A 16,355-nucleotide genomic window follows, 5' to 3' on the forward strand; every position below is an offset into this window, starting at 1 on the left:
GCCCCCTCGCGCGGCGCGCTCCGGCACCGCCGCGACGCCGCCGACACGCCCTCCAGCCAGTCCAGCCCCTTCAGCAGCCCGCCGCAGGTGAGCGCGTAGCAAACGCGTACTTGGCGTTCGCTCGCGACTTTGCGCTTCCGTTGGCGCAGATTCACTCTTTTGATGGATGGAGAGAGGTAATAACGGACGCTACCGCCCCGTTTCCGCAGGGGCCCAGCGTGGGGGCCAGTTCCGCCAGTTCTTCCGAGGACCTTCTGGCCAACTGGCAGCGGGTGTTTGTGGACAAGGTGATGCCCTCTGCGGTGGGCGGGGCCCCATCCAGGGCGGAGTACTCGGACGGCGAGGAGGGCTCCACCCCGAGCCACGCCTCCAGCCTGGACACCGACACGGACGCCGAGCCCCGCGCCTACGCCGGGGGCCTGTACGGCGCCGGGGAGCGCCTCCTGATCGACCCGGACCGAGACGGCGGGAGTGGCCGCGCGGCGCTCGATTTGATGACGCCGCCGCGCCGCCGGGACGAGGACGAGGAGGAGGAGGAGGCCGAGGAGCCGGGTCACCTCGTCCGGGACTTGCCCGTCATTTCGCCCCACCTCATGGACTTGGACCCCGCCTTTGCGGCGGCTGCGCTGCCGCGACCTCACAGGAGCCCCAAGAGGATGGGGGTGCACCACCTGCACAGACAACAACAATAACACGCAAGACCGCGTGTCCCGTACACAAACGCACTCGCAAGCAGGATACAGCCATAAGCTCTATTTGGAAGAAAAGCAAAACGCCATCCTCTCGGTGCCTCGGCGACACGCAACATGACTTTCATGTCCAAGGAAGTTGCCTTGTCTTTGGTTCGGTGTCGACGCCATTGCCGCGCCGGCCGACACGATGTCCCATATGCCATCGAAACCACGGCGCGGCCCCAAATTGCCGAGGAGCGTTCCTTTGCTTTTAGCCGTGCGAGTACGGCGGCACGTAAGCCGCGCGAGCCTTTAGAACGTCGGCGCCGACTGTTTTCTACAAGACCATCGATTGTTGCTCGTGTCCCAACACCTTTTTTTGTTTTCTGCTTTCTTTTTTGGTGACGTTGCCGATTGTGACCGGCCGCCGCGGCCAACCGTTTGTACAACTTCCGTCGGTTCAGTATCGATGCCGTCGATCGTCGACGTGCGATCGGACGGATCGGGCTTTGCCGATGTTCCGTCAGCACGCGATGGCCGGCCTTTGAGAAGAAAGGCTTTTTGCGGGCTGCGCGCGAGGCGGAGGCAAAGTTTGCCGGCGCGTCTGCCAACAGCAGGACCCGTTTGCGCCGAGTCCAAATAGATTTGATGTGGATCGACTCGGCAGCACTTGTCCTTTTCTTAGCGCGCATCCCGGCGGCGCCGCCGGGTCGCGCTTGACTTGGTTCGACGCGTTGAGCGTTTCAATCTTGGCATTCTGTTCCGAGCCTACGATGAAACGCTTTTGCTGACGTGTAGTCAAAGGTTTTGCTCGCTCTCTTCGACTTGTGAAATAAAAAGAGGAAAACTTGCTTTGAGCTCGCCCGACACGCCCCTCGCCGCTCACGAGACGCAAGGGACACTCGTCGCCCTTTTGTTCCCTTCCGACAACTTGTCGGTGAATTGTGTTAACCGATGCGCGGCCACTTGGCGTTTCCGTGCTCGCCGCGCCGACGTCGGGATGACTTTGGGTTGGACGAAACGTCAGCGGCTCGGAACACGGCCTCCTCGGCGACCGGTTCTCGCAGTCTGACCTTTGACGACGGTCGAGCACTTCAAGGTTCCCACCACACTTTGAATGATTTGTAAACTGATGCGTATTTTCAAATGGAAAAAAAGACTCATTGAACACCGTTGGGTTCATCTCGAAGTGTTCGGTGGAAAGACAGTCGACCTGTTGGAATGAGTTTGATTTTTGCCCCTCGTGTGATCAGAACCCGGCCTGATCGCGCAAGCGCCGCGTGCCCGCGTCGTCCATCGGACGCACGCAAAGTTTGATGCGGCGACGGTATTTGGGTTCAGGTCCAAATTCCGGTTTCGGAAACATTCAGACGAACCCGTTAACCGGCGCCGGGTGACGCAGAATGACTCGTGTACACGTGCCAATGGCCTAACCCCGTCCGAAGCACCACGCACTTGCGGCGGCATGACGCAAAGAGGCGGCGTTCCCAATTTTGCTCCCGGCTCCAAAAGTGCCGCGCGTCCGAATTTGGCCGCGTTTGTCTCCGCTTGTGTGTTTGCGGCAGGTTGCGTGCCAGACGCCGTGTACTCCAAAGCCCCGAGATTCCTTGCGGACGGATCACGTGCATGACGCAAAGCCCGGTTCCTTTCGACGAGAATATTCACCGTTGCGTACGTGACCAAATATTTGGGGTCGGAAAGACGAAGCCGGGTGTCTTCGGGTTTTTCAAAACGAGGCACTGTAAGCACAGTTGGGGGGGTTTCCAAGTGTTTCCATGGCTCCGCACAACCTACGTATTGTCAGTACTGCGGTGTTGGAAGGCCGGGCTGGAAGTAAACGTGACCGCTCACACACAAACGCGCACACAGCTTTGCCTTGAGGAATGCGGCGGCGGCCGCCTTTAATGTGGGAGCGCAAAGTGGAATTCAGTGAGGCGTTGCCGGGAAGAAGTGCTCGAGGATGGCGTCCACATCGTCCTGGCCGGCGTAGTCCGTCACCACCATCCGCTCGCCGTCCGCCGCCCCTCGGATCATGGCCGACAACTCTGCGACAGAAGGAAGGGAGCCGTCGCGCCTTCTCGCTCCTTTTCTCGCAAACGGACATTGAGAAAAGTCGAGCGCTCACTGCGTCCCGAAGACGGTCGAAAGAGACACAGGGTCCTCTTCCTCATCAGGTAGGCGTGGCCCAGCTCATAGCCCACGCCCAGCGAGGGTTGCGTCACCTCGGCGACGACGGCTGTGGGGCACGCGCGTCGACGTCAAGTCAGCGCTCGCGATCGCGCGGCCGAGAAAGACGGGCGCTTCTCACCGTCGGCTTGTCGGAGCCACTCCAGGTCCCGGTCGTGAATGGCTCTGTCGTCCGACTCCTCTCCTGGAAACGGGAAAAGCGCCGAGGTCACCGTTCGTCGGCAACTCGTTGAACTCGTCGACAACTATTTGGACAAGCGATTTGTTCGGAGACCTTGTTCATTTCAGATTTTCAAAGTCCTCAGATTTCGAACCTCTCAAATGGAGAATATTCCTCCATTTGAGAGTCTTCCATCGGAGCAGATGGATACAGTACAGTATAATCTTTGTGTTGAATCAAGATAAGGCATTTGCAGACATCTCCTTTCGTTGGGGAACCGTTTGAATGATCCAGGCATGGTTTTTAGTGGTACAGAGAATGAATGGCTGGCTGGCTGGCTGTTTGTTGCGTCCACGACCAACCGGGTAGCGGCTGGCAAACTTACAAACAAAGCCAAATTAGGAATTGTTTTCCCTCGCAGTGATAGTTGACCGAGCCCGTCCGCTGCTTAGCGGCCTTCCAATCGGACTTGGAAGTTCGACACAATCGCGAGGGCATACGGCTAAAACAAGCCGTCGAGCGGCGCTCTGAAACTTTGGCGCGCGACTGAATTTCTGCATTGGATTTCAAGTTCAACGCGAGACGTTGTTTTGGGCTTTCCCTCAATTCCGTCCATCCCACGTCCAAGATGGCGTACCTCTCACCGTGCGAACTCTGACCTGTGTGGCTGAGCTGACCGTCGCCCACGTGCTCCGTCAGAACCTTCCCGAACTTTCCGAGCGTCTCGACGATGTGCTCGTACAGGCGCGCGTCAGCCCTGCCGCCGCGGATACTTCCGCAGAAATAAATCTTCATCTTTCATCGACCCGAAGCGCGCGGGCAACAGTCGCAGCCCTCGCCCGCCCAGCTGCAGGCAGCGAGTGGCCGTGTGTCGTCACATCCGGCGTGAAGCCGGAGCCAAAAGCTTCGTCCAAATTGACATGCCGGCTCCTCTTTTTTCGTGTGCGCTTGTGCGCGCGCTGTAAACGCGCGTTCGTGTATTTACAGCGCTTCCATATTGCCAACATGTGATCAGACTTGAACTCCGGCTTCCGGGTGGAGTTTGCACGTTCTCCCCGCGCCCGCGTGGCTTTTCTGCAGGCGCTCCGTTTTCATCCCGCGTTCCAAAAACACGCATGGCGGCTAAACGGAACGCTCCAAATTGTCCGGAGGTGCGAGTGCCAGTGCGAGTGCGTTCTGCTTGTTTGTTTCTGTGTGCCCTGGGATTGGCTGGCAACCGGAGTGTACCCCGCCGACTGCGCGGAGACGGCCGGGTGGATGGATGAATTGGGCAAACGAGGCCATCTGCTGCTGTTCTGTCGTCACTGCACGTACGACGGTCGCAAGGGATTGTGGGAATGAATGCCCATCGCGATGGCGGATTCGGAGAAAGCGACGTAGACAAGCTATTGTACGCTCAGTGACTAAATCCATTCACGTGCAGCGAGCCTCACTGAGTTGTCTTGTGAGTGTTGTTGAGTAAAGTCGCTGCCTTGAGTCCGATGAATGGTTGACATGTTTTTTTCCCCCCTCAATTGTTTAAGTGTTTCATGGAAATACCTCCTGTTTCCACGTTGCCGTCTTTTTCGAGAGAAAGAAGGCCGTTTGCTCACGTAGATGAAGCAACTGCCGTCGCGCTAACCTCGGTCAGCTCCTGTGATTTGATTTCTTTGAAGACATCACCGAGGTCACACGAGGCAGGTTCACGGAACACTCCCAACTGTCCGTCAGTACGAGTGCAAGCGTTCGTCTGTGTATGGGGTGCCCTGGGATTGGATGGCAACCAGTTCGGGGTGGGAAGACAGCTGGGATAGGCCGGCCGCTGCATGACCCCCGCGACCCCCGTGAGGATAAAGCGCTTTGGATAATGGATGGAAGAAAGAAGAAACTCTTCTTGTTTGGCACAATTCTGTTTGTGTGTGCTCTTTGATTTTTTTTTTTTGAATGAATGAATGAACAAGTGCTTTTTGTATTACTATGAGAAGGTGTGTGTGTGTGGGGCAGTAATTAGGTTGCTATTCTCTCAAATGCATTTGGCACACTGAAACTGTTTTGCTCTTATTTTGCAAAGTACTGAATGATCTTTTCCGTTTCCTGTTTTGCTGTACTGTCCCACAGATAATGCGCTTAAAATCCGGTGTGGGTGAACCATGGTCATCGTTTTGTGGTTTTGGGAGCAGTCACAAGACACCCCACCCCTATGGCATTCCCCCTCCCCCTAACACACACACACACACACACAAAAGTGTCGGGGGGGCAAAATGATCTATTTTGGTCCAAAGCAGCACCAACTAGCCTAATTCCACGGCACAAAGACAACCGTATCCACGAACAGAGAGGAGGAGCAGAGGGGCGGGTGACGTGCGCGGGTCACATGGCGAGGGCAGCGGTGCTGTTGATCCTCACTTGCTCCACGTCTCTGGCCACCCGCTGCATGGCGGCGAGGTTGGATCCTTCCAGGGAGTCCAGAAGGCCTGAACGTGCACAGATGGGACAGCGCCACGGTGGGTGAGACGTGTTCCATTCGCACCAGAAGAACTTTGCGAAAGCGGACATCTTAAACGCCATGCGAAGGGGAAAGCGTGAGCTGCCAAAGTCAGACGGACTGCCGCCGCGGTCGCCGTCGCTGTCGAGCGACCTCCAACCGCTGCGGCTAAAAACCCTCAAACTGCGGCTCAAGTGAGACTTTCCATTCCCGCCCTGCTGCCGGAGAGCTCTCGCCGAAGCAAACGGGATGCGCTGCGTGCGCTCGTGACAATTTTTAGCATGAATCAAGGTTGCATCCATTCGTACGTATGAAAAGAAAGGGCAATTTTCAATCACGAAAGACGAAGACTGAAATGGGGTTTGGGCTGCAAGTCAGTCTGACACCATCTCCACCTTCCCCGTATGAGCGACCGCCTTCAATTTGGTCAATTTCCGGCTTGAAAGTCGGAAGCGTCAAAGCCTACCTTCCACCATCTTGTGGTAAGCAAAGTGAAGGTAGAGCAGGAAGAGCATGTGCAGCGCGGACGCCGTCGCGCACAGCAGCAGGCGAGGAGTCGCGCCCACCGTGCGAGACAGCAGAGCCGACACCTGAAAGACAAAAGGCACTCAGGCCGCGGCCCGCGACGCCGCGGCAGACGCAAAAGCGCCGTCACCATGCGCAGGGTGGACAGTCCTCCCAGCAGCAGCCACAGGGTGTAGAAGAGCAGGTGGACGTGCACGTTGTAGCTCACCAGGAGAACCGCGCAGTGGCCGAACAAGCCGTAGCCCTGACAGGACGACACCGGGCAAAGGCTTGACAAGGTATCGCGACTGTGCGTGAGGACGAGGCAAAAGTCCACGACAACAACCGCGTATGGGACACAACAACTCAAAGGACACCCCGAACCAAAAGTGTGTGTGTGTGTGTGTGTGTGTGTGTACGTACGAGCAGGGAGAGCGTTTGCAACAAGGTGATCTGAGCATTGAGCAGATACGCCAGGAAGTAGATCAAAGACGACACTCCCAGCCAGTACCCGAAACACGTTCCGATCGCCGTTCCCATCAGAGTGCCCTCCCTCTGGACAGGCAGGTGCGCGCGTGCGCACACGCAACGTCATCATGCTGTCATTGCTTAGTGCGCGCGCGTGCGTGCGTGTGTGTGTGTGTGTGCGCTCTCACGATGACGGTCCCGGATGTCTTCATGCCGTGCAACAAGATGGCAACCAGCGTGAAAACCAGCATGAGCGGCCCATACAGCTCACCTGCAATCTTCTACACACGCGCGCAACGTGTGAGGGCCGAGTGCTGAAAGCGAGACGGGAAGCGGGCGTACCTGAGGGAAGTTGATCATGCGGCCGGGAATCATGGACTCAATCAACCTGAAGGCGCACAACAATCGACTCGTATCCAACGGGAAGCCATGTCGGCGGCGGCGGCGGCGGCGGCGGCTCTCACCTGCCATCCACCTGCGCCGGCTCCACATCGAAGTAGGGCCTGAGGATGTCGATGTTGGCGTACAGGTTGAAGGCTCGGGACGCCTGGCGCTTTCCCACCTGCCACACCTGACGGATGAGCACACGAGCGACCACGCTGACACTTGGACTGGAGCGAGAGCGCCCGATCCGCCCGCAGGAGCCCCAGAAGGCGCAAAGAACAAAAGGGCGACGTGGACTCACTTCGTCCGCCACCTGCCTGCCCAGCTGGCCCTTGAAGCCCTTCATGCCCAAGAAGTCTCCGTCTTGGTCGTCGGCGTCCGCCGCCTCCGCCGCCACTTCCTCCTCTTCTTTCATCCGCTGATGCATCTCTCCCATGTCCTCGAAACTGGAGCCCGACGTGTCGTCCATGTTTTCCATGTCGATGACCGCCGAACCGCCGCCGCCCTGCGCGCCAAAGCCGCGTACGTGTCACTCCGGAGAAGGCCGAGTCGTTCGGAGGCCACCTCGTCGGCGGTCCGGAAGCGGGCGCGCGCGCGCGCGCGAGGACGGAGAGAATGCGGGCGAGCTTTCCGGCGAGCTTTCCGGCGGCTAACCTACCTGGACGACGGGCTCGTCGAAGCTCCCCCACGGTTCGGCGCTGGCGCGCCCGGGGCCCGCAGACATGTTGTGCGGAGGCCGTCTCGGACTTCGCGAGCGACTTGTGTCCGAGTGGCGGCCGTCGCCGTCTCGAGAGCTCGTCGGTGCTTGGGATCTACAGGAAAGCCCTCAAACGCGCACGGGTCGGGATCTGATATCGGCCCAGAACCGCGCACGGCAAAACATCCGCTCGGGTTTTCCACACGGCGGAAGGAAACGAGCGCCCGACTCCGCCCACGCGGAGGCGTGAGCGATCGACGTCTGTGACGTCACGCGCCCGAGACTCGGCCTCGTCCGTCGAGAGGGGGCGACCGCGTTTATGGCGTCTTTCGTCTTCTTTCTTTTCTTTTCCTCCTGTCGCGAGCCCTCGCGCAGCGCGGTCTTTGAGCGAGCAACCCCCGAACGTGCGTGACGGTTCGAAATCCATCCCAATGGCAACTTATTCCCAGTCGGCCTTCTGAAAAGTGACGTCGTCTCCCGTCTTTCTTCGGTCTTCGGGGACCTCAAGGACCACCTGCGGGATTCTCCTGAAAAACATTGCAATTTCCGAACAATGGATGGATGATGCACAAGTGCTTGAAAGTGGCAGCGGTTGATAGAAGTTTTGCATCGGTGACGTTTTTCTCTCCTGATTATTGTGGGAAATCAGATGATCGGTGTCTTCGTGTGACTAGTTTTTCATGAGAACATCGGAGTCGCCTTTCCATTGAATAATAATCTTATTAGCCGTCATTCGGAAATGTAGTCGTACAAATAAATTCGGTGCTTTCAGAGAGGTGTGTTGGCGACCCCCGCTGTGCGTGTTCCGGACTCCCCTTTCACGTCTCCTTCTCAATTTCAGCGTTGGCTTTCATCCAGCGCCCCAACCTTTCCGCCTTGCTCATTTCGTTTCCTCTCCCCAAAACGCCGAGTCTCAACGCTCGGCTCCCCGTCTCTGGTCTCCCACCAGGTTAGGCGGTGATTTCATTTTCACAAACGCGCTATCCTATCGTCTTGGATCTGCTTTCTTTTTCTGTTTCGTTCACGCGTGGGTCCATTCTGACCGTTGCTCATCACGGCGCGCGTGCCTACGTCGATCGAGGGGTGGGGGGTGGCTGCTTGAAAAGCAGCTCTTGGGGAGCCCCGTACCGCGACCCCCACTTCAGCACAGTAGAGGGCGGTAATGATCGTGAAGCACTCGCTGCGACCTAACGGAGAAGGAAGAAGAAGAAGAAGCCCAGCCCAGCTGCCGAAGGACCTCCCTCGGTCCCTCTTCCTCGTCTTCATCCTCCGACGAGCTGGCGACCCAGCGGAGAGCGAAGCCAAACAGCGAGCGAGCAAGAGACGGAGGGATCCCCGCCTGACGGAAACGAGTCATCAAAGCACTTTGGCGCATTTGACACACCGAGGTCAGCCAAATCGTCAGGTGAGTCGGACTGTGTCGCGAATGGCGATTCCTTCCAAAATGGTGCCCTCCCTCGTCGACCTCCTCCGCCCGTTTGAGCTTCCGCGACGCCGACCTCGTCCCCGTCCTCGTCCTCGTCCTCGCGTGGACAGCGGGGGTGACAGCGCTCGGAACCGCTCGCCTATTTCTTGTCTCGGGACCACAACCGCTCAAACGTTTGTCGGCCGGGTGACGTCACGTCAAGGCCGCGCGGACGTGCGGGCCCGCGCGCGCTTATGGCGGCGGATCGATGTTGTTGTCGATGCGGACGTTCGATCCGCGCCGACGCGTTACCCGCTGAAAGAAGGCTTCGTAATCAACCGACGAGACTCGATGTCACCGGCGGGGTCGCTTGTCGGCTCACAGGAAATGCGCTGCGATTGATCGCAGCGGAAGGTCGTCCGTGTTCCAAAACAAGAAGAAAGCGCTCCTAACGCGTACATTGGTCGCGGTCGTGCTTGTAAACACGAAGGTGAAAGTCGCGAGGGTGTTTTGAGCCAAGAGCCTTATCAGCTGCGTGTTACCAGAAGATAAGAAATGGCCGTCGCCCTCGGGGCCACGCTCGCGTGTCGCTCGAAAAGGCCAACTCGACACAAACGCCCGCAATGGCTTCTTGTCTGCCTTCCGACAAGTTTTACTCGGACGAGACAAGCCGATACCCTCGCTCGCTGATCAAATTGACGGACAGCTGTTTGGAGCATCCGTTTAACGGACTGGAAATTCTCCCGACTGCTGCTGTGTTCTCAATGGTAAACATTGTCGCATTTCTCCAGTCCGAACCCTACATACAGGCAGTTTGCGAGTGAGATCGACTCACGCCGATTTCGATACCGATTAGCTCCACATTTCTCCATTTTCGACCTGCTCACCAATTATTATTTGAATACTTGATCAATCCGGAATTCTTTTTTGGATTAAAATAATCGGTGAATCGGAGTAAAAAGAACATTTGATCCGAATCCCATTCCCTTTGTTCTGCAAAACAGGACATTGCTTTAAAATGACAGAAAATGCGCAAACATATCGTGTTTCCTTTACTGCTCTGCTTTGTAAACATGTGCACGGTGTGTGCGTCCGACTTTGGTTAGCTTCCGTGTTGAATTCATGTAGAAATTTGAAAGAACTAGTCGAAGATGAATCGAAAGGAGCAAGCGAGCAAGCGCTGCGTGCCTTTGCGCAGCTTTGCTCGATGCCCAGTTGGTCTGGCTGCTCCGACACGCCACGAAATGACTGAGCGGAAGCGCGCCGCGTTTTTCCGCTCGCTGACCAGGATGCCGGCGGCAGGCAGCAAGCTTAAGCAGTGCCGGCTGGCTCAGGATCAGCTGGGGAAGGCGATCGACGGCGTGCTGAAGACGCAGCAGCTGCTGAGGGACAACGCCAGAGAGGTAAGAGGTCACCTTTCATATGGCCCTGGCAAAATAGCAGCGTCACCAAAATCCAACGTGAAGAAGAAACCAAAAGCTCCTTTGCCTATTTGCCTTGCGATAAAGGCAAATTCAGCCTCGGCTTTTGCTGATGTTTGGGGTTTCGGAGATTTGCTTTACATCGGGGGATACCAAACAAGGTTTCAACCTCTTGTTTTTTTGCTCCATACATAACCTTATCTGGGGAAAAAAGCTGAAAGAGAGAAAGATTTTTTTTTTATCTCCGCGCTTCCAATTGGTAAATCATTTGTAAAAAAAACAAAAACAAAATGGAACCCCCATGTGTGGACGAAGCAATCGTCGAGATTTGTGGAAACCTTTTCCTTGTACGAAATTTGACTGCTTTTGGCCAGCTCGTAAATACTGTGTTGTGTGTCGCACGTGACTTAGGCAATGTTGAACAAACAAAGAATTGCTCTTCGGTGGCCTGCTTTGCTCCCAGGAATGAATTTTGCCGGGCCCCAACTCCGAGGTCTGTGTCTGCTTTGAGAAACGAGCGCCGCTCTCTTCGCAGCCACGTTGCCGGTCGTACGATGAAAGCTCACAAAGTAGAGATTCAAATCTGGTCCTGACAAATTGGAATGTGTTTTGCGTGAAGTCGTGCGGCTCCCAAAAGGAACCTCGCGGAGTCGCCGAACAACGAATGACATCACGTGACAGTCCAACGAGCAACGTTGGCCAAGTGACGACTTGACAAAAGTCGCTGTTGCCTTTGCGTCCGGCAGGTGCGCTGGCAGCTGCAGAGCTGCGTGAGTCGCCAGCAGGAGGCGCTGCGCTGCAGGGAGTTGTGGCTGCTGGGCCAGATCGAGCTGCTGGAACACGTCAAGGCGGAAACTCTGCAGCAGCAGTTACATCAACTCCATCGGGTGGGTGCCCGACGCCCCTCGCCCGCCGCCCGTCTCTAAAAGCCGCCTCAAAACTCACTCGTAGTCTTTGGCATTTGACTCCGATTTGATCTGAGTGTTCATGTTTGGCGCCTTCTCCCATCTTTGTTACTGATTGATGCTTTGTTGTTGTATATATATGTTAGTCGCTCCGTGTACAGCGCTTAGTCCGCAGCGATGGCTGTTTGAAAGCGCTCGACAAATACACTCGAGTTGAGAAGTCATTCCGACACGCGCGCCGGAGTCAGTCGCCGGCGGACGCCCCGATCGGCTTGGAGGCAAAATCTCTGACTCCCGGTTTTGTCGTCCGGAAACACGAAGCGCAATCGAGGCGATTGTCGAGAAAGAAGCGGACGCTGTAGCTTGAGCGTCACCATTGAAAGAAAGCAGGTGGCAAACGCGGGAGCAACCGTAGTTTGACTATTTTTGTCATTTTGTGTTTTTCAAAACAAAAAACGCACCGATCGCGATGCCGCATTGATGAGCGGTATCGTCAAGAGCGGGATCGTTAAAATGTCAATCGATAGTCGTGCCTGGAAGGCGCCCGGCCCGGGAGCAGCGTCAGCAAGTTTTGTCTTTTGAGAGGCCGCGACGCGACTTGGGCCTCGTCGGGATCGCGTTGGGCCGCAATTTGAGATTTCGCCAAAACGTTTCTGTTTGGCTCCCGTTGGGCCGCGCGGCGGCCACAAACGGACGCCCTTTCGTCTCGTGCGCTTTTCATACTTGCGTGTTGTGTTGATGCTTGGCACGTGGCAATGCGCTCTTGTCTCTCGAACGTCTTTCAGATGCACGGGCAGCTGGACGCCCTCTCGCAGCGGCTGCAGAGTGCCGACGGCGGCGGCGGCGGCTGCAGCGACCTCAGCAACCAACTGACCAGCTGCATGGACAAGTAAGAAAGTTAGGCCTTGACACGTCGCGGCTTTGCGGCAGTCGCCGCGCAACATTTGGAGTGGCCTTCGCTGAGGGGAACCGGCCCGCCCGCTTCCTTGCGGCCGGACTCTCTTTGAATGCGCCGACGTGACACTCGGCATTTCAAGCGTGACGGGTGTTGCTCTGCAAAAGAAAAGGCGAGCCGCGCTCGGTTGGCCCTCTTTCGTATGCGTTTTGTTTGTTTTCCCAGCGGTGGTCAGAAGCTAACCGCCGAACAAGCGCACCACCGGCGCTCGTCGTCCGGCTGTGGTCTTCGGCTACCCGTTCTTTGGCCTCCGTCCCGTCAATGGGCGACGCGGGCGTGGCGCTTCATGCGTGTGCACGTGTCTCTGTCTCCCCAGGTTGTCTTCCCTGAGCCTGCTGCCGGAGGAAACGCCCGAAATGACTTTCACTGCCGACGCGCGCTCCCTGAGGGAAGCCATCACCTCGTTTGGCAGCATCACCGCCCAGGTCTCGCACGCGGGCGACTGGCCTAACCGGTCTAGACAGTTCTCGGTGGCTTGTAAAGCCTGTCCACCCAAATGCACACCGTCAAAATTGCAGAGTAGAAACGGCGTGGCCCGTGCGTTATCGCCGCTTGTCGTGACAAGAATGGAAGCGCCCACCTGTGGTGCAAATCACCTCGAGACCGCGAGCGCGGAACAACCCGAGGAAGCCTTGCGCGATGACCTTTTGCGCTCGTGTGTGCAGGAAGTCCAGAGCGGGGCCCTGGTGGACTGGCTGCCGGAAGGGGGTCCGAGACTCGGAATTGAAGCCGGCGAAAACAAAGTAGGGCGGACTGCGATGCTTTGTGATCCTTGTCGCTCGTGCAACTCTTGAATGTCCCGCGCCGCCCTCGCGCAGGCCCCCCGTCCCGGCCCGGCATCGGCGGATTTTCTCAAGGCCTGGGGTCAGCTGCGAGACCTGGAGGCGTGGCTGCTCCAGGACCAGAAGGCCGCCGCCGCCGGCAGGCAGCGCAGCCAAAGCGAGGCTTGGTCCGCCTCCTCGGCCTCCTCCTCCTCCATCGAAAAGATGGACGAGTCCGACTTGTGCGCCGGCCCGCGGGACGACGACCTGAGCAAATGGCTCGCGGCCCCGCCCGCCGCCCGCCCCCAAGCCAACGGCGAGCGTCGGGGCTTGCTCTTGGAGCCGTTTTCCGAGCGCCGGCCTTGGGAAGACTGGCTGGCGGGCCCCGGCTGTTCCTCCTGCCGCCGCCAGAGCGCCCCGGCGCTGGAGATCGAAAACCTGGGCCGGCTCAAGTGCCTCAAGACCCCGCCGGCTTGGACCGCGCCCCCCGCCGCGTCCGGCCTGGAGGCGTGGCTTCAACGGGCGCTGCCGCTGCCGCAGACGTGTCGCGCCAACGAACCGTGCTCCAGCTACTCCGAGTGCGTCTGCGACGAGAACTGCGGCAGAGAAGCTCTCAACGCTTGGCTGCTGCAGCACGGCGCCCGAGACAAGAACGGGGTCCCCGTTTCCCCCGGCGGCGACGTCCTGGCTGCTGCAAAGAATTTCCCCCCTCCTCTGCAGCACAGACAGCAAGAACAGAAGGTAATGACCTTCATAAGGACTTGGTTCTCTTCGCCTACGCCTCCAAATTGTCACATTTTCTGTGGTGCTGCTGCTGCAAAAAAAGGGGGGGTGGAGCTCTCCCATCAGTGGCCGTTAAGCAAGCCCGCCATACCGACCGAAGCTCATCGTGGCGATTGCTCGTGCATTTCGGGTTTCAACTACGAACGGAGCCCGTGAAAAGCATCGGTGTCAAAGTGAACTGCTGCATGGTTTGGAGACCTTGTTTGAGGCTCATTCCATTCCGAGTCACCCCCGAAAAGTTAACCCGAGCGGGTTTTGATTTGAATGAAACTTTGCGAACTTGTTGATCACAATGGCAAAAGCACTAAACCTTCACTTTTGGGTGAATCGGAGCAGGGGTTTGGGAGCTACGGCGTGCCCGATTTGGCAAAAAGGGGCGTGGCCCCCTTCCTGTGAAGCCTTCCATCGAATCATTACTCTAGCGACAGCCCTAAATTCAATGGATTGTCTTCTTGGCGCCAGGCGGTCGAAAATGACTCCTCTCGAACAAGCGTCCGGCTGACGGTGGTAGTGGGTGTGGTCTCCACAGGTTCAGGCCATCCTGGAGGCGTGGCTTCACCCTTCCGACCCTCCGTCGTCACCCTGCGGCGGCCTCTCCAACTCCTTTTTCCGGAGGCCTTTAGATGCGCAGTCGTGGATGCTTCCGGAAAAGTGGACAGCGCCTCAGCGGGACGACAAAGGGCCGCTGCGGAAGAAGTGTCAGGTAGCAGAAATCGCCACCTGCGCGAGCCAACTCGGGTGATGTGATGTGACGTCACGCGTGTGTCGATTCGCCGCAGGAACGCGTGACCCTGCCCTCCGTCGATGACTCGTTCTGCAGCGCAAAAGTGGGCGGTGACCCAGAGAAATGGCTTCACCAGCCGCCTCCTGTTCAGGTGAGTTTCATCAAACGCGATGACATCATCAAAGATCGCCCCTTGGGAGCCATCATCCGCAAGAAGGCACAAAAGTAAATAACCCGCGCCGACAGTTGACAACGGTTCGGAGCCCGACGGGCCCTCTGCGAAAACTTTTGGGCGCGCGGTGGCCCAAATCAGCAGCCCGTGCTGGAACTCTTTCCATCGGGCCGGCCTGACACGTTGGCGCACCGCGTGCCCAGCCGGCATGCCGAGCGCACGCACCGCCACTTCGTTCTTGGTGCATTGTGGATAACCAAACGCATTTGAACAACACGCAGAGTTGCCAAACCGGCGCCCGTTCTGCGGCTATTTCCAAACGGGCCCTTTGTCCCCAAATCACGCACAGCTAGCTGGTGTGACTTGTTAGCATTGATCCTAAGCTTGCCGTTGCTTCGTTTTCTTCCAGGTTTGAGGAGGAGGATGATGATGTTGGCGGCCTTCTTCGCCTTAAATCCTGTGACGCCGTTTGATTGCAAACAGGAAGTCAATTGAATGAGCTCCCAGTCAACAAGTAGTAACTCTGCCAGGCTGACTTATCCAAACTGAAATATTTTTGATGAAACATTTATTTTTGCATTTGCATTGGGCGTTTGTTCGAATACTTTCCATCCAGGATCATTTTGACACGATGAAATTGACTTTTACGCTGACAAATATTTTATTGTAAATTCAACACATAATTTTCAACTCACCCGGGATGACTTAATGCTTATTTTATTGGTGTGTGTGCACGTGCGTGCGCTTGTGTGATTGGCCCTAAACCGAATAAAACACGGAGAAGCGTTTTGGAGACTGGATGGAGGTCCTTGGTCGTGTGCTTCTTGTTTGCCTTTGTCGTTCATGAAAGTAGCGCCGCTCACGTTGAATGTGTGAAATTTGAGGCACGCGATCGTCGACGTTCACAAAAACATGCAAGTCACGTTGCAGGACTCAAAACGCGCTTGTGTGAATTTGCGTTTTGACCCGCTCAAAAGACCCCAATGTAAACATGAACTTTGCGCGTCTGTTCATGTTGCTGAAATTTCCTTCCAGCAACTTCAAAACGGACTCAGTGGTTTGCGTGGCTCCCACGTGCTCGTCTCGTCATGAGACGACGGATGTTGTCCTCCCAGATGTGGAGCAGGGCATCACTGAGCTCCTGGGCGGTCGGAGGTGCAATTTGGCAGCGGCGGAGGATGGACCGGAACCTCATACCGCACAGGCGGTCTACGTGATTGAGGTCAGGTGACCTTGGGGCCCGGTCATTAGTACCAGTTCCTTCCTCCCGGAGGTACTGCCCGCACAACCCTGCCGCGTGAGGGTTGTGGGCTTCCGGCAATGCCGATCCTGTTCCTCCTCTGCACAAAGCAGTGCCGTCCTCAAGCCACTTGTGTAGGGTCCAGCTACCGCCTCATGCTACCGGCGGTGACGGTGACCCTGGCCAAATACAAAACTAGTGGAAAAGATGAGGGGAAAAAAAAACGTCAGTGGCCTCGACCTGTAAAACTATTCCTGTTTTGGAGGTCATGTTGTTGCCTCTCAGGCACACCTACTTGTCTGTCTGCTTCACAGGACGCTTCGAATGGCAGCAGAATGATGCACAGCCGCTCCGGTGTTCTCTAAAAACGCCGCGGCGACTAGTCAAGCATTGCCATTGATGGCAACGCGATTGCACCCGCCAACATGGCCGCCACGTCGCTTTAGACCAGCAA

At 57.0% G+C, this 16,355-nt stretch overlaps 4 protein-coding genes and 1 long non-coding RNA gene across 10 annotated transcripts in view; 2 read left to right on the plus strand and 3 right to left on the minus strand.

Moving 5' to 3' along the window:
• tjap1 (tight junction associated protein 1 (peripheral)) overlaps nucleotides 1–1,819 on the plus strand; it is a 32,278-nt gene extending 30,459 nt beyond the window's left edge. Inside the window, exons 9-10 of one of the 2 annotated variants that reach the window (XM_019860379.1) lie at nucleotides 36–87; nucleotides 210–1,819. In XM_019860379.1, coding sequence (XP_019715938.1) covers nucleotides 36–87; nucleotides 210–692 — 535 coding nt within the window. In that variant the 3' untranslated portion in view covers nucleotides 693–1,819. Of the gene's footprint in view, nucleotides 88–209 lie in introns of both variants that reach the window. The other variant, XM_019860378.1, reaches the window with a different exon arrangement.
• A 722-nt stretch (nucleotides 1,820–2,541) lies between these two features.
• Nucleotides 2,542–3,884, minus strand: dnph1 (2'-deoxynucleoside 5'-phosphate N-hydrolase 1). Its single transcript, XM_019859941.1, has 4 exons — nucleotides 3,678–3,884; nucleotides 2,980–3,042; nucleotides 2,797–2,907; nucleotides 2,542–2,716 (listed from the first exon to the last, which is right to left on the minus strand). Exons 1-4 carry the CDS (start codon nucleotides 3,811–3,813, stop codon nucleotides 2,598–2,600), a joined length of 429 nt encoding a protein of 142 aa, XP_019715500.1. The 5' UTR covers nucleotides 3,814–3,884; the 3' UTR covers nucleotides 2,542–2,597.
• Nucleotides 3,885–4,942: 1,058 nt separating this feature from the next.
• On the minus strand, nucleotides 4,943–7,830 carry yipf3 (Yip1 domain family, member 3). Of its 3 annotated transcripts, none has more exons than XM_019859998.1 (9): nucleotides 7,496–7,830; nucleotides 7,140–7,360; nucleotides 6,919–7,025; nucleotides 6,797–6,842; nucleotides 6,643–6,735; nucleotides 6,410–6,541; nucleotides 6,138–6,251; nucleotides 5,949–6,072; nucleotides 4,943–5,471 (listed from the first exon to the last, which is right to left on the minus strand). In XM_019859998.1, the coding sequence occupies exons 1-9, from the start codon at nucleotides 7,560–7,562 to the stop codon at nucleotides 5,368–5,370; spliced, it is 1,008 nt and encodes a 335-aa protein (XP_019715557.1). In that variant the 5' UTR covers nucleotides 7,563–7,830; the 3' UTR covers nucleotides 4,943–5,367. The 3 variants fall into 3 exon arrangements, with proteins under 3 accessions (XP_019715557.1, XP_019715558.1, XP_019715559.1); XM_019859999.1 differs by having other exon boundaries at nucleotides 7,140–7,343; nucleotides 7,491–7,830; XM_019860000.1 differs by having other exon boundaries at nucleotides 7,140–7,343; nucleotides 7,497–7,826.
• Nucleotides 7,831–8,731: 901 nt separating this feature from the next.
• On the plus strand, nucleotides 8,732–15,447 carry ncoa4 (nuclear receptor coactivator 4). Of its 3 annotated transcripts, none has more exons than XM_019859994.1 (10): nucleotides 8,732–8,940; nucleotides 10,229–10,343; nucleotides 11,108–11,248; nucleotides 12,052–12,155; nucleotides 12,538–12,694; nucleotides 12,887–12,964; nucleotides 13,040–13,723; nucleotides 14,295–14,468; nucleotides 14,545–14,640; nucleotides 15,071–15,447. In XM_019859994.1, exons 2-10 carry the CDS (start codon nucleotides 10,230–10,232, stop codon nucleotides 15,074–15,076), a joined length of 1,554 nt encoding a protein of 517 aa, XP_019715553.1. In that variant the 5' UTR covers nucleotides 8,732–8,940; nucleotide 10,229; the 3' UTR covers nucleotides 15,077–15,447. The 3 variants fall into 3 exon arrangements, with proteins under 3 accessions (XP_019715553.1, XP_019715554.1, XP_019715555.1); XM_019859995.1 differs by having other exon boundaries at nucleotides 12,538–12,691; XM_019859996.1 differs by having other exon boundaries at nucleotides 12,538–12,646.
• Nucleotides 15,310–16,355, minus strand: part of LOC109510025 (uncharacterized) — a 4,279-nt gene continuing 3,233 nt past the window's right edge. The window contains exon 2 of the long non-coding RNA XR_002167041.1: nucleotides 15,310–16,080. This is a non-coding gene — a long non-coding RNA (uncharacterized LOC109510025). The remainder of the gene's footprint in view (nucleotides 16,081–16,355) is intronic.

Source organism: Hippocampus comes, unplaced genomic scaffold (assembly GCF_001891065.2).
Source record: "Hippocampus comes isolate QL1 unplaced genomic scaffold, H_comes_QL1_v1.1 scaffold39, whole genome shotgun sequence".
NCBI classification, from domain to species: Eukaryota; Metazoa; Chordata; class Actinopteri; order Syngnathiformes; family Syngnathidae; genus Hippocampus; species Hippocampus comes.

Coding starts and splice junctions, on each gene's coding strand:
- dnph1 (XM_019859941.1), bottom strand. CDS start 3,813: ATGAAGATTTATTTCTGCGGAAGTATCCGCGGCGGCAGGGCTGACGCG. Junction 3,043..3,677: donor CGGTCAGCTCAGCCACACAG/GTCAGAGTTCGC, acceptor TCCCGTTTCCAG/GAGAGGAGTCGGACGACAGA. Junction 2,908..2,979: donor GTGGCTCCGACAAGCCGACG/GTGAGAAGCGCC, acceptor CGTGCCCCACAG/CCGTCGTCGCCGAGGTGACG.
- yipf3 (XM_019859998.1), bottom strand. CDS start 7,562: ATGTCTGCGGGCCCCGGGCGCGCCAGCGCCGAACCGTGGGGGAGCTTC. Junction 6,252..6,409: donor TGCAAACGCTCTCCCTGCTC/GTACGTACACAC, acceptor TCGTCCTGTCAG/GGCTACGGCTTGTTCGGCCA. Junction 6,073..6,137: donor GACTGTCCACCCTGCGCATG/GTGACGGCGCTT, acceptor TTTGTCTTTCAG/GTGTCGGCTCTGCTGTCTCG.
- ncoa4 (XM_019859994.1), top strand. CDS start 10,230: ATGCCGGCGGCAGGCAGCAAGCTTAAGCAGTGCCGGCTGGCTCAGGAT. Junction 12,695..12,886: donor GGTCTAGACAGTTCTCGGTG/GCTTGTAAAGCC, acceptor TCGTGTGTGCAG/GAAGTCCAGAGCGGGGCCCT. Junction 13,724..14,294: donor ACAGACAGCAAGAACAGAAG/GTAATGACCTTC, acceptor TGGTCTCCACAG/GTTCAGGCCATCCTGGAGGC.